General features: G+C 36.4%; 1 protein-coding gene across 2 annotated transcripts in view; it reads left to right on the top strand.

Moving 5' to 3' along the window:
- SMC3 (structural maintenance of chromosomes 3) overlaps nt 1-15,139 on the top strand; it is a 616,656-nt gene that overhangs the window by 403,439 nt on the left and 198,078 nt on the right. For both annotated transcript variants that reach the window (XM_090374164.1, XM_090374163.1), the window contains exon 21: nt 3,860-4,051. In XM_090374164.1, coding sequence (XP_090230290.1) covers nt 3,860-4,051 — 192 coding nt within the window. The remainder of the gene's footprint in view (nt 1-3,859; nt 4,052-15,139) is intronic.

Raw genomic sequence — 15,139 nt, 5'->3', positions numbered from 1 at the left:
ATGCACTGATGGATCAAAAATGCAACTACTATGGGAGCAGCTGCATTATCTCATTTATTATATGTCACTACCTCCTTTGCAGTAAATTAATACTGAAGAATTATATACAATTCAGCTAGCACTAGAACATGTTAGCAACTTATCCATTCCACAGACCTTAATATGTACTGATTCTTTCAGTGTGGTATCTGCCTTGTAAAACAGGACATCATATTTACATCACATTGTGAAACAAATATCCCATTTGATCGAGATGCAATTAAATACAACTGTCTCTCTGCTGACGTCTCTAGAGCCAGATCGGATACAACTGATAACCCTAGGTATCATGCACAATTGGCCAAATGGCAAATTTTTGAGAATTCCCTCAAGGAGTCTCTTTCATCGGACGAGCTGAACTTCATGGAAACTCTTTCTGTTGACAACCAGGTAAATTTCATTCAGGACAATATACTACAGGCGTGTGACAAATCAATGAGTTTTAGGAAGAGGAAACCTTATCATGTGCCCTGGTGGTCACCTGTTTTATCGAATCTAAAATCGCTAACTAGGCGAACATGACGTGAATTTCAGAGAGCAAAAAGGGATAGAACCCATTCATCCCTGGAAATACTGGTGTTACAAAATAGATATAAGCAAACTCGACAGCAATATCACCAAGAGATATATAGACAGAAAAAGGCTTCATGAAAAAGTATGGTGAGTTCCCAGGAAAATGCTGATCCTGGGGACTAGTGTACAAGAACAAGATCCTGCCTGGAGAGGTGTTTGCTTCAGTTAAAACTGCAGAGAATCAGGACACCCTTTCGTGGACGTCTACGTCCACGAAAGGGTGTCCTGATTCTTGATAATAGAATTTAATAGAATTCTTGATGTAATCATACACCAGGACGACGGAACGTGTGAGCTCCCGGAGCAGGTGGAAATTAAATATAAAAATTCGACTTATATTGGACAGTCTGAAGAGCCTTCTTTCACATTTGAAGAGGTAGATAATGCAATAAATTCAATGCACTCTGGGAAATGCCCAGTTCTTGATGGTCTAGAATTGGGCGTCCTCAAAAGAACCTGGAAAGTTGTTTCTCCTTTTTTTCTCAAGCTGTTTAATTCTTGTCTGCAACATGGAATTTTTCCTAAGGCCTCAAAAATTGCAAATAAGATACTACTTAAACATCTGAAGAAACCTGAGAACAACCCAGCTTCATACAAGCCGATTGCCTTGCTACCAGTTATGGGCAAGGCACTGGAAAAAGTGATTGCTAATCGACTATTATTTATTCACACCAATAAAGCATTATCATCTCTGGATCGATTTGGTTTTACTCGTGGTAAGGGGACTGAGGATGCAATTACCAGACTCCTTAGTTTGCAAAAGGAAACTGATACAAAATACCTACTTAGCCTCTTTGTGGACTTCAAAGGGGCCTTTGACACCCTTTGGTGGCAGAGTGCTCTGGAGAGGTTCCAGGAGGCTGGGGTTTCTAGACCAATCTTCAAGTTACTTACAAGCTGTTTTTACCAGCGCTCTATCATAGATAAGAGTGGTACTACACAGGCCTCTAGACTTGTTACAAGGGGCTGCTCACAGGGATCAATTCTTGGCCCCCCCCTGTGTTGGAATGCTGTGTTTGATTCATGGCTCACCAGGAAATTTGAAGGAACAAAGATGATTATCTATGCAGACGATCTTACCATCCTTGTCCGCAGAAATTCAAGGAAGAATCAGGAAGACACAGCTAACTGTGTCTTACAAGAACTTTCAACTTAGTCTGCAATTCACAATATATAGAGGCGCCTCCATAGCCAGGTGGGAAGGAGCAGCAGTGCATAGCACACGCTTCTTGATTAGACCAGGGTTCGAGCCTGTCACCACCAAATACAGAGGATGCGGAAAGGTCAGGGAATGACCACCGCATATTCCCGGAGCAATATGACCTTAGTTGCTAATGCTCCTAAAAACCAAATAACAAACAACAATATATAGAGGATAGACAATTAAATATACTGCCATTACAAAATATTTAGGTATTCAACTTGATGATGCCTTAAGTCTTCTGCCACATACAAGGTATGTGAAAGGGAAGTGTGTCTTTCTTATCCCGATTGAGACAGGTAACCAGGCAGGAGTGGGGCCTGAGAGGCCATTCATTGTGTTTTTTTATCTATCATTGTTTATGCAGCTGGAGCATGGGGACATAGGGCCAACAAGTCTGCAATTATGAAACAGCTTCTGCAGGCCCAGCGTGCTGCCTTTCTGATAATGTCACAGGCGTGTAGAACCACTTCTACTATGGCTTTGCAGGTGTTATTGGAAAAATTACCTCTACACTATGAAATACAATACAGATATATGATGTATCACGTGAAGAAATCAATACCTGTTACTTTGGATGTTGCAACTTGACCTAGATGCTTCTTTAACATCTGAGAAAAGAAGGCTTCATTCTATTTATGTAGATAAATGGCAAAGAGACTGGTCAGCTTCGGAACTTGGTGCTGTGACCAGAGAGTTTTTACCATTGGTGAAGGAGTTCAGGAAGAGATAAACTTTGTGATTTGCACCTAGCTTGCATGGTACATTTTTACTCACTGGCCACGGGAGTATTAACAGCAAATTATTCAAATTAGGATTGTCTCCTACCCCACTTTGTCTCTGTGGATGGGAAGAGAGTATTGACCACGTTATTTTCAATTGTCAATATTATCATGACTACAGGTGTGAACTGCAGCTTGTTTCAGATACGTTCACAATGGGAAATAAACCTGCGCTTATTGGATCTCGAGCAGCATTTATAGCGCTGAACACCTTTGCCTCATGTGCTTTTAAAAGAAGAGAGGAACTTAGACTTGCTAATTTGGGATAATTTTTTCAGGAGTTGATGATGATTGGATACTCATTGTAATCAAATATACCCTGCTGGACATTGCACGTGTTCCTGTATATAGTGTAAATTCTTGGTGTTCTTCTGAAGATGTGGAACCTGTGTATAGCGTGATTGGGGTAAAAAAAAAAATAATAATAATAAATAAATAAAACAAAATAAATAAAAAACTTGTTTCTCCAAGGAAGTGCCTGGAGCAATGTCTACAGGAGATTAGACATAATTATATCTTAAGAAATCTTGCTGATCCTAGCTTCTAGGATGGGATCCTCCGTGGGTTGTTGTTGGTATAAAGCTTAACGACACAAGGATCCTCCATGGGATTATTTCCCATAGCATGAGAAGTCAGTCCACCTCTCTTTCCTTTAGTCTTGCTTTATTTCTTCTACCTTCTAACTACTGGAGGGTTCCTTTGTTTGATCCTCCTCCCTTCTATTCTTTCTTACCTCTCCAGCTCCCAAACTTCTCCTTCTATAGCCTTTTCATTTCATCCTAATTTGGGCTCTCTCTAGTCTTTTGCCCTGAGCTAGTCCAGCAGGTGATAGTAGATCTTGGCCGCCTCCACGTGGTGGGGAGGTGGGACGTGGTGACCAGGTGTTGCTACTTCCCATCTGCTAAGAGCCAGGTACCGGCCGAAAATATAACAACACACCATATCACTACACTTACACATCCAACACACTACATAAAAATGGCGGGTTTTGGGGTAAGCTTCTACACAAGATGTACAATGGCAGATGATGGGGAAAACCCTGGGATCCACCTCAACAACACATGAATATCCCCTGAATACTCAATTGTGGGAATTTAATTGGAGAAGGGGGGGATTTCAACTGCAGTACCAAGCACTTTCATCTTAGTTTAAAAAAAAAAAAAATTACTGTAAAGTAAGCACTTATTTATTCGTATAGATTTAGTTTTGTTTAAAATCTGATTTTTGTATTTCACTATATTCACTTTCTTGCATGTTGTTTCAGGAGCGAAGCCTTGCAAGTCTCGATTCCAGCCTAAAGTCGATGGAATCTACAGAACAGTCCCTTCGAAGTGAATTGCAACAGGAATTGCTTACTCAGTTATCTGTAACTGATCAGCAGGAAGTGGACAGGCTTAATGATGACATTCGCAAACTTACTCAAGAAAACAAAGAGGCATTTAGTGAAAGAATGAGGGTTAGTTCTCATTTTGTCTCCCTTTTTTTTTTTTTTTTTTTTTTCCCTCCTTTAATAGTATTGTTTGTGTATTTCATTTTGTACAAGAAAAATTTCATTAGCAGGTAGAACTATTAAAATTTTCAGTATCAGGTTATTTCTCCACTGTTTTGATGATATGATGATAATACTTTAAATTTTTAGAGAGTTATTCTAAATTCAAAAGTTAGAAATTTATATCTACAGTACTGCTGCCACAAATAATGATAAATTTTTGTACCAATGAAATACCAAAACAAAATTACATCCCTAATCACAGTACTGAACGCATTTAGTACAGGATTATTAGCATTAATAGAGGCATATGATGCAAGAAAGCAAGCTTATACAGCATCAGCAAAAAAAAAAAAAAAAAACACCTTCTCATTGCATCCATCCATTTGCTCCAAATGTTTGTCTAATTCAGCCTTCAATTTATTTAAGCTGTGCACTTCTACAATGACAGATGGAAGTTTGTTCCAGAAATCAACCACCCGCTGGCTAAAGGCAAATTTCCGCACATCTATTCTACAACTGTCTTTCCTCAATTTGAATTTATGTCCCCCCTCAAGTGATTAATCTGGGAAAGAGGGAGAATCCCATCAGCATTGAGCTTGCTCAAACCTTTCAAGGCTTATACACCTCAATGAGCTCACCTCACAGGTGCCTAGTCTCCAGACGCTGAAGTTCACAGAACTTAAGCCTTTCTTGGCAACAGCAACCCTTGTTTCCATTCAATAATTTTGTTGCCCTTCTCTGTACTCATTCCAGCAGCTCTACATCCTTCCTAAAAATGAGGCCGCCAGACCTGTATACAGTACTCAAGGTGTGGCCTGACCATTGCCTTATACAAGGGGATAATTACCTCCTTATCCCTGCTAGAAAAATTGCTGTATATCATTGACAAGACACCATGAGCTACTCTAGTAGACCGTCTACACTGCTCAGAAAAGTTCGTATCTGATTGTACAATCCCCCCCCCCCCAGGTCCTTTTCATTCACTACCACCCTGAGTACCAGACAGTTGATAAGTTAATCTGGTATTACTGCTACCCACATGCAGTACTTTACATTTATTAATGTTAACCTTCAGTTGCCACCTCTCAGCCCATCTGCTCAATTTTTTAGATCCTGTTGCATTAGAGTACTGTCATTAGTGTTATTAACAACCCTGCCAACCTTTGTGTCGTCTGCAAACTTAGACATTAAGCCTTCAGCAGTGCATTAAATAAATACAGAAAACAACAATGGACCCAACACTGAACCCTGGGGGACTCCATTGATAACATTAGTCCACGAAGAGCAGGTCCATTGATTACCACTCTCTTTCTTCTTCCACTTGACCATCCCTTTATCCATAGCAGCAATTTGCATCCAATTCCATACCACTCCAATTTGTACAGCAGTCTTTTAATTTCAACAATATCAAAATTATTCTTTGCATCCAGTTCTTTTGTGACCACATCATAGTAACCAATCAAATTGGTCAGACAAACCCATGCTGTGTGTGAACTATAACTGAAGTCTTGTGTGGTTGATCCTGCAGTGCTTCTTTGGCCATTGTCTCCATTAATTTCCCCGGAACAGAAGTTAAACTAACAGGTCTTATGTCACCCTTTAATCCTCCTTTGCGAATTGGGGTCACATTTGCAGTTCTCTGGTCCATGGGTATCTCCCCTGAGTCCAAAAAAGCTCTCATAATTATGGCTAATGGTTTGCTTACTTCCTTTGCTACCTCCTTTAATATAACTGGATTTTAGATCCCATCCACCCCTAATGCCTTTCTTATGTTTATCTTCAACAGTTTCTGCTCCACGTGTTGCTGTAGAAAGCAAACATACAATAAATTCACAAATGTCTGCTAATGTGCGAGTGAGCATTCCACAAATTCCAGTCAATATATGGAAAGTTAAAATCCCCCAATTATAAGACATTCTGAGTTACTGGCCCACTCTATTTCTTTTAAGAATTGCTCATTATACTCAGCAGTTTCATTAAGCCTATAACACACATCTACTCTCATTTTCCCTTTCCCAGTGCTTATGTCACTCCACACTCACTCAGCATTGCATAGTCCACCAATGTCAGTTGGATGCACTTCCTTAAATTTTGTTTGTTTCTTAACTTTAGATGCTCCAGATTCATATTTTCACTGCATTATTAACTGTAAATTAAACTAAATTTCACAGTTTTTGGACTCAGCCTATATAGTCTCAAATCTATGGGTGGTCTAATTAAAATTATTTCTGTAGAACGATTAAAATTTCCATATAACAAATAGATTTCGAGAGACCTGAGTACACATTCATCGCATCTTGTGAGAAGCAGGTGTCTTCCCCCCCCCCCCACCTCCATCCAACTTAAGACTGTGGTTCAGAGCAACCCTATGGGAAGCCTTACCTGTCCTTTCTCATCCGGTCTGGCCAGTGAGATGTCAGTTTCACAAACTGCCATGACTACTCCCTCCATGAAGGATAGGAAGACCTTCACGGGGGTGGCACCTCTATCCTTTACTTTTGTATTTCCTGCTGGAAAGCCTTCCTAACATCTACTTACTTTTTTTTTTTCACCTTTTGTCCGAAGCTCAGTCTGCCATCCTTGCACTAAATTCCAATTAAAACCTTTTTTTTTTTTTTTTTTTCCCCCCTCCTTTTTTTTATGGGCCCTTCCTGGCAAGCCTACTGTTGAGCCAGGATTTGTCGTGCCAGAGACTTACATAGAGTAAAACACATTATGGAAACCTAAGGTCTTGAAACTTTATTAGACATGTTTGGCAGACAACTTGTGTAGTCGAGAACCGCTAATTTTCATAAAATTGGACAAATGTTAATTTATTGTGATTTTTTTCTTGTAGAGTATCTGTGTTCTCATTTTGAATTTAAAAACGATCTTGTGAATTTTGGGGTGGCCAACGAGTCGATTGCAGATTTAATTTCGGTCGATCATGGCGAATTTTAAATATACAGTCATCCCTCGATTTGTGCAATGAAATTTTTGAGATGGTAGATCACGGCGCATTTTGAAGGAAAAAAGTAGATTGCATCATATATTAAGTTGGCGACTCCTGGTATAGACTATTAAGAAGTATTTTTTTGGAATTTTACAAATATTATATTTTCAGGCAGAAATTCTCTTACCTGAGATATTTTCTTCGGAAATAGCTGCATCTGGGTGAGATATAATTAGAATAGTATCGAAATGAAATAAAATAAACATACTAAGAGGACAAGGAATAAAAGCAAGCTTTAGTCCTAAATCCATGCATGGGGAAATAATAGAAGTATAAAGGGAGATGATTTCCTTAAGCTTGATGGAGGCTCTTCATTTATGCCATCTTCAAAGGGGAACGAACATGTGTCATAGGTTGTATTTATAGCGGGCATGTACCATTGCCATATTTCAAAAGTGTGGTGGTGGGTGTAGGCGAAAGGAAGAGAAGTAGGATAGAAGGAAAGTTCCCACCCCCTCTGTATCACACTAATAGTTTTGGAATTTGAAGAATTTAGAGATTTAAAACAGCATAAAGGATTTTTTGGAGAGAAAATATGAAGAGGTTTCACTCGGAAATCTGGGTGTGTGATTATCTGTCCCAATTAGTAGAGGTCCTGGACAGGTAGTCGTGCACCCGGATTTCTGAGTGAAACCTTTTCATATTTTCTCTCCAAAAAAATCCTTTAAGCTTCTCTAAATTCTTCAAATTTCCAAACTATTAGTGTAATACAAAGGGGTGGGAATTTTCTTTTTTTTTTTTTTTTTTTTCTATCCTACTTCTCTTCCTTTTGCCTACTCAAACACCCCCACCACGCTTTTGAAATATGGCAGTGGAATGCCCGGGCTATAAATATGTCCTACGACACGTGTTCGCTTCCCTTTGAAGATGATATAAATAAAAAAACCCCTTCAGGAAATCATTTCCCTTTATACTTCTATTATTTCCCAATGCATGGATCTAGGATCAAAGCTTCCTTTTATTCCTCGTTCTCTTACTAGGTTTATTTCATTTCAATACTTTTCTAATTACATCTCACCTAGATGCAGCCATTCCTGAAGAAAAATTCTCAGGTAAGAGAATTTCTGCCTGAAATATATTTTTAAAATTACAAAAAATGCTTCTTAATAATCGATACTATCCTATTTGGTTAAAATTCACAAGATCGTTTTTAAATTCATAATGAGAACATAGATCCTCTACAAGAAAAAATCACATTAAATTAGCATTTGTGGGTCTCGACTATACAAGTTGTCTGCCCAACATGCCACAGACTTACATGACACCTACTGATCCTGCCCGCTTCCCCACAGTCCTAGATTGGCAACATTGGGACTCTGGTTCCCAGGGGCCCAGCAGCTAAGAGGCTAAGAGGCCAGAAGAATAACTCATACTCATCTGGCCTTTACCGAGTTTGTATTGCATTTCAAAAGCTGTAAATGCAGAGGTTAAATGGTTTTTGATCTCCGTTGCTCTCTCTCTCTCTCTCTCTCTCTCTCTCTCTCTCTCTCTCTCTCTCTCTCTCTCTCTCTCTCTCTCTCTCTCTCTCTCTCTCACACACACACACACACACACACACACACACACACACACACGTGCGCGCACGCACACACACAATTGGATAGATTCCATCCACTCCAGTGTCTTATTTACATTTAGCCTCAGCAGTTTTTTTTCCCACTTTTCCTCTCAAGTATCACAAAATTATTTAGCTCCTGTTAGAATTAAATAAACCTCTGTTACCTGCACTCTAAAATTTTTTTATTATTTGAAGGTAGATATGAGATATGTATTCAGTTTGTCATCAATTTGAGTAGGATCATTCAAGAATAGTCATCAAGAGGACCTAGGTAAGTTCAGCAAATCACGCAGAAAAATTGAAACTGATGTTCAACGACAGTTAGAAATACAAGGTAGTGCATTTAGTTATCAGTATTCCCAGAATAACATATCACCTGGGTGGTAACAATGTGAAAGGGACAAAAAATAAATAAAAATATTTTTTATTGTTCTTAATTTAAAAAAAAAAAGCTTTAATACAATATACAGTACTGTACAATATAAAATTAAGTTGCAATTTGGCCTTTGATTCTCGAATATCAGAAACAGTTTGTTTTTTTCTAATTTCCTTGTTCTAATTTCTCAGTTAGCTCTAATTTCTGTGCCATGTTTAAGTTCACGCGCTTTCTTTTAAATTGTAAAGATCGCAAAATTATTTAATAAATAAAGTCACAATTCAGAAATCACAGAAACACTCTGTGTACAACGTGACCGCACGATAGATTGAGGCAGACTGAGACCAAAACAAAGCAAGTCGGTAGACCTGCAGTTTAGTGTCCTGAGTCATGTTCATCTCGCAAGTCACCACCTGCTCTTATCTGTTATTTGTAATCTGGGAAAACAGCTATTTGAACATGTTTTCAGAAAGAATAAAAAACAATTTCCTGAATTTGATTATAAAAATAAAAGTAGGTAATTATCAAAACAATAATGGAAATAGGTAATTATTATTAATTTTTAATTAATAATAACACTGAAGTTTTGTGTAACCTAAAAAAAAAATAATATGGTCGAGATTAATATGTACATTATTGTATTATTATTTGTCCGATCTGTTAAATCCGAAATCCGTTAAATCGAGGGTTTACTGTAATCATATAGTTTATCATTTAGTTCTCCATGCAGTGCAAACAAGCTGTTCAGACAACCTATTGAGTTCTTCCAATAATAATATTTATTAACTTTCCTAGCAGGGAATAGATCTCATTATACAAAATGGTTAGACCACATCTGGAATATTGTATCAGCCTTGGAAACCTCATTTTAGAAGGATACAGATATGTTGGAAAGGGTGCAGAGAAGAGTAGCAATTTGTGGATGCAAAAGGATATTCTTTCCATGAAAGAGTGTAGTTTTGTAAGCCATTTCAAGAACTGGACATTTGAAGAGAGAACGGAAACAGAGTGTATAAGATTTAAGCAGGTTAAGTAAACTAAATGGATGGCATTTTCATGTATTAAATACACAAAGAGGACATAAATTTAAATTGTAAAATGTGGTTTCAAAATAGACGGGTTTTTTTGTTGGGTCCTGTATAAAGTTCACAAGTTGTTTAATTATTATTACTAATAAAGTTTGTGTCTCTGGAGGGGATTGGAGTTATGTATAGGTAGGAAGAGAGAACGACAACAGAGAAAGAGATTATCAAGCATTAATGATGGTTTGGTTGGCTGTGAGCTATATGGTGAAAAAGAATTTTGTGAACAGCAAGTTGAAACTTTCGCAAAGGTTGGATGACTGATACTGACATTTGAGGCAATTAGGCTTTTTAAACATGATTTATCTCCTGCTCATTAGATTGTGAAATTTGCAAGTACAGACAAACCTGTTGAACTATAGTTAGCGCACGTGATACAATTAAAAGATACTTCTAAATTAAAAGTGCAAAGCAATCATTAATCCAAACTTCAGTATTTCTTTGGACACTGTATATTTTTGTAGATTAGTGGCCTGAAAGATTGGATGACTCTAAAATTAGGAGTGACCAGAGTGGTAATTTTCTGTATTGTTGAATTTTATTGTATGCTAATATTCTCAGTAAGTAAATACCATAAAGCAGTAATATTTTTCCATTTCTGTTGTAACAATTATTATTTAAGACACTATTCAACTATTCATATAAATATTGGTATAAGACACAGTGAACAATTACTATATCTGATAAAGGCATGCATTTTATTGTAAAATATATTTTTTCTTCTTCTTCTTCTTCTTCTTCTTCTTCTTCTTTTCCCCGTTGCTTTCTTGTGTTATTTGCCACCAGCATGTCAGTTATTTTATTTATTTATTATTATTATTATTTATTTATTATTATTTTTTTTTTTTTTGGTTTTTTTTTTGCTGTGCTATATAAGCTTGCTTTCTTACATCATTTTCCAACTGACTATACTCATTACTAATAAGTAATGAGAGAAGTAGTCAAGAAATTAGAATTGCAGTACATAAATAACATTTGAGTAGAGAAAATAGATATTTACAGGGAGAATGGATAATGAATTAAGAAAGAGGTTAGATAAATATTTTGTATGGAGTTTCGTGCTTTATGGGGCTATAAAAATAAAGGAGGAGGAATATTAGAAAATTTGAAACTTTTTGAGATGTTTGTGTGGAGGATGCCTCACACCCACATTTCAGTATATTGAAGTGAAACGGTGACATTAGAATTGAGGAGCTTAGGAGAAAATCAAAGTATAATAAAGCCCGCAAGAAAAGTGCTGAGGCGAATTCAGTTGGTGGACATGTAAAGAGGATGTAGGAAAAGGAAAATTGATAGAAATAGGGAGAGATGGAGTTGTGATCGAGCTTTGGCTGTCTTGAACCTGTCGTAGCAGACAGCGTATGTTGATGAGGATGATAAATTAGTTAAGACTTATTTCAGATTTTTAGCATTTCTGTACAGAATGCTTGATGAGATGCTTCAGTGCAGAGGTTGAAATATTCCACTGAAGGCCAAGTATAAGTACTCGGGCTTGGTCTTCATGTGGCTGTGCTAAGACCTGAGCTTGATCAAATTTCAGACGCCTGAACAGGCGAATCTGTTACGTATATAAAAATCTGAGACAGTCATTTCAAAACTACTGCTTTCTCATCAGCTGGTGAGTGGTCTCTGTGAACCATCAAGCAAGCAGTGTGTAATTAAAACTTCCATTTAAACACAAAACCATTATGTGTGTGTGTCTCTAACTCCTAGAACTGGGCAGCATCTATCCAATGCAGTACAGTACCATAGGATTTCTGGCGGTTATTTCAACACAAATTTAAAATGTACAAATCCATAGTGTACTGCATTTCACTTTGATCATGGGGTCATTCTGCTGCTGATGATGAGTACAGGTAACCCTCATATAACATGGTAGTTTGGTTCCTACAAAATCTCGTGTAATGCGAAACCATATTATTCGGAACTAAGGACCAATACAAAAGGGGAGGTTACGTTTCAAAAGCTAACAAAAATACACCTTATTTTTTTATAACTATCAGAAACTTAATTTTTAGAGTAGTAATAACTTAATATTTTAACTTTATTTTTATAATATTAGTAACTTAATTAATAATAACTGAACAAACATCTTGCCTTACAAACTGTGATACTTATATGTCAGATAATGTACGTTCATTTAATTAAAGAACACGACACGCACAAGTTGCACAAACATGATACGCACAAGTAATGAGTTTCTGAAAATTTATTTATGTTTTTTTATGATTGAATATTTCATGGAAGGGGAAACATGTTTCACCATAATAACGTGAAAATCCACAGAATTGCAGCTGTCGATACTATAGCAAATGCAATAAGATCAAATTTACTACCCATTTATAATTGATACCCTAACAGAAAAGACCAATAAATCGGAAACTGCAAATTGTTTTTATTATTTTATGGTAGTGACCTCCAGAATTGTGTTTTAGAAAAATATCACAAAGGTGATAACGACTAGCGAGTCAACAGCAGGGATTCACAAGAGGAATGGAAATGTTGAAAATTACAGCTAACTTAATAGCAGGGTTTTCCTGCTATGCTTAAAAATACAAAATGCTCAAAAATACCGTGTTATGTGAGATTCCCCACAATTCTCAAACCATGTTAGACTGAAACCTTGTTATATAAGTACTGTATTGTGCAAGGATTGCCACAATTTATCAATCGTGTTAGAGCGAAACCGTGTTGTAGAAGTACCGTTGCCTGTACTTGCAGCAAAGGCTTGGACTTAGGTTTAACCTACAGACAAATATAGTTATCCATTCTACTGCCTAAGCTGCTAATATTTCTCTTTTAAATTGCATAAATCACTTGAACAGGTGAACAGAACGTTATAAGAAACCACTAGTTTTGAAACACCTATCCTGTTGATACTCATATTTTAAAAATATAGCATATTCATCTGACACTTGATTTGGATTGTTGCCCTATATAAAACTTTAAAATCTCTCTTTTGGAAATCAACATAGTTTCTTAGTACATATGCAGTCCGTGCAGATATCATGATCTTGTGGATCTCACATTCTGCTACTCAGAGTTTGGTGCTTTTTACTGGTGAATAATTTGTAAGGTATTCTGTATATAAACTGCTAATCATGAGTACTAAAGGCATGTGGTTATGATCTTTCACAGTTGATTAAAAACTGAAATTAATTCAAGGGGCAGAAAAAAATTGGAAGTGAATGCTGTTGGTAGAAAATAGATTCATGTATTTTATTTATTCAAATTTGCCCTCTGTTTCATGCTTCAGTAAGATGCATTTTTTCCATTATGTGGGTTTTCAAGAAAATGTAGTAATTAATGTATATAATCTTCCCAACATTGTATATTCTTGAAATTTATAATAATAAATTTTCTGCTATTTGCAACATGTGATTGATTCAAAATATGGTATCCACAAAGGTGTGGGAACTTATTTTGACTAAATTGTTATTTAAAATTAATCTTCAAAATGCTAAATTAAATCTCTGAAATGGAGTTTAAAGCACAATTTAATACATATCTAAAACTTGGCACAATCATATAATATATAAAGATTCATCTCCATCCAGCTATGCTATGTGGGTCTGTCCTAAAGTTGGCTGTAATTGCATACTTTTTAATTTTTTGTTTCTCTGCATTTGAGACGTGTAGGTCTAAATCAGACTGCGAAGGTAGTGTTAACACGTCATTTTTTTTTCCTTATCATGTTCATTTCGGTTTCTTTTTAAAAACATCCATTTTGAAAGGGTTTAGTTACTTTAGTTAAATCTGTTAAAAGAAAATACATTTAAGCATTTGCACACAAAATCAAAAGATTTCTTGCTATAACACTTTCATCACCTTTAAAGTTAGCACTATACATATACGGTACCTATTGCAGCAGTGCAACTGAGCAAAACCCAGAAGAAACCTGTTAAAACCAGAAACTGAGAATCACAAGGCAGTATCCTCGGTCCGTAGCGACACTGCGGCAACAATGATCGTACTCTGAAAAAAGTATTTTGTACTAAATAAATGTCAAATTATCGATAATTAATGAGAAAAAATTTTAAGAATACTGTCAAAGTGTCAAACCTTGACTGTTTTTGAGATTAAACCGTCGCGAAATATATAATTTTCCTCCAATTGCTAACAAAAGAAAGGATTTTCTAGCGAAAATTGGGATGGATTTTTGTAGAATATCGCAGAAAGTTGAGAAATAGAAAGAACCTTTTATAAATACAAAGATTTATATATAATTTTTTTTAGCTTAGCGATGATGCTTGTGATCAGCCATTTTAGGATCAGTCATGAGCAAAATTAATTTTTTAAAGAGCACAAGGTTAAGAATCCCTGCTCTAAACGATACTTCTAATTTAATCTTATAATTTCTTAGGAAACAGCATTGCAATTTTCTGTTGGAGAAGCAAAATCTTCCATTGGGAGAACTGTACCTTTGTTTCCAAGTCAGACACATATGATTCTTCACCAGTAGTGATGGAAGAGACAAAGTGTGGATTGGCAGTAGCACATTGACAAAGATGATGATGCAAATTTGGCCAAGACAATGACATTCCCAAATCCTGTGTTAAAATTGAGCTGCTCTGTAAAAAGTACCAGGTTCACTAGCAAATTTGTAGATGTTTAAACGTTGATCACTCATGACAGAAGCACAAACTCAAGCAGTTTAACTGTTGGTTTTTGAAGTTGAAGGGAACCAGAATAGGGATGATCTTCTCTGAAAACTGTTTTTAACATTTCACTAATGTCTATTGCATATTTCCCAAATATAACAAAATTTTCTTCTCAATAAAAGCACTCATTTTAAAATGCATTGAAACACATAAATTATCTACTGTTCATTGTGCACTAATTGAACTCATTACAGATAACTGGGTGATACCTGCATTACTATATCTATGTGAGTCACCAAAATATTGTGACTGGTTGCATTAAAAGTCATTCCCTGAACTTTTTCATTACATCTTGTAGTTGTAGATAAAAAAAACAGTTGTCTTTAATTTGATGTATAATTTTTACATACACCCCATCTAACCTGATATATTTCCAGTGCTTA

This window comes from Mastigoproctus giganteus, chromosome 5 (genome assembly GCF_048544385.1).
Source record: "Mastigoproctus giganteus isolate SK-2022 chromosome 5, ASM4854438v1, whole genome shotgun sequence".
Taxonomy (NCBI): Eukaryota; Metazoa; Arthropoda; class Arachnida; order Uropygi; family Thelyphonidae; genus Mastigoproctus; species Mastigoproctus giganteus.
The sequence above is the reverse complement of the archived record's forward strand: the minus strand, read 5'-3'. Positions and strand labels throughout refer to the sequence as shown.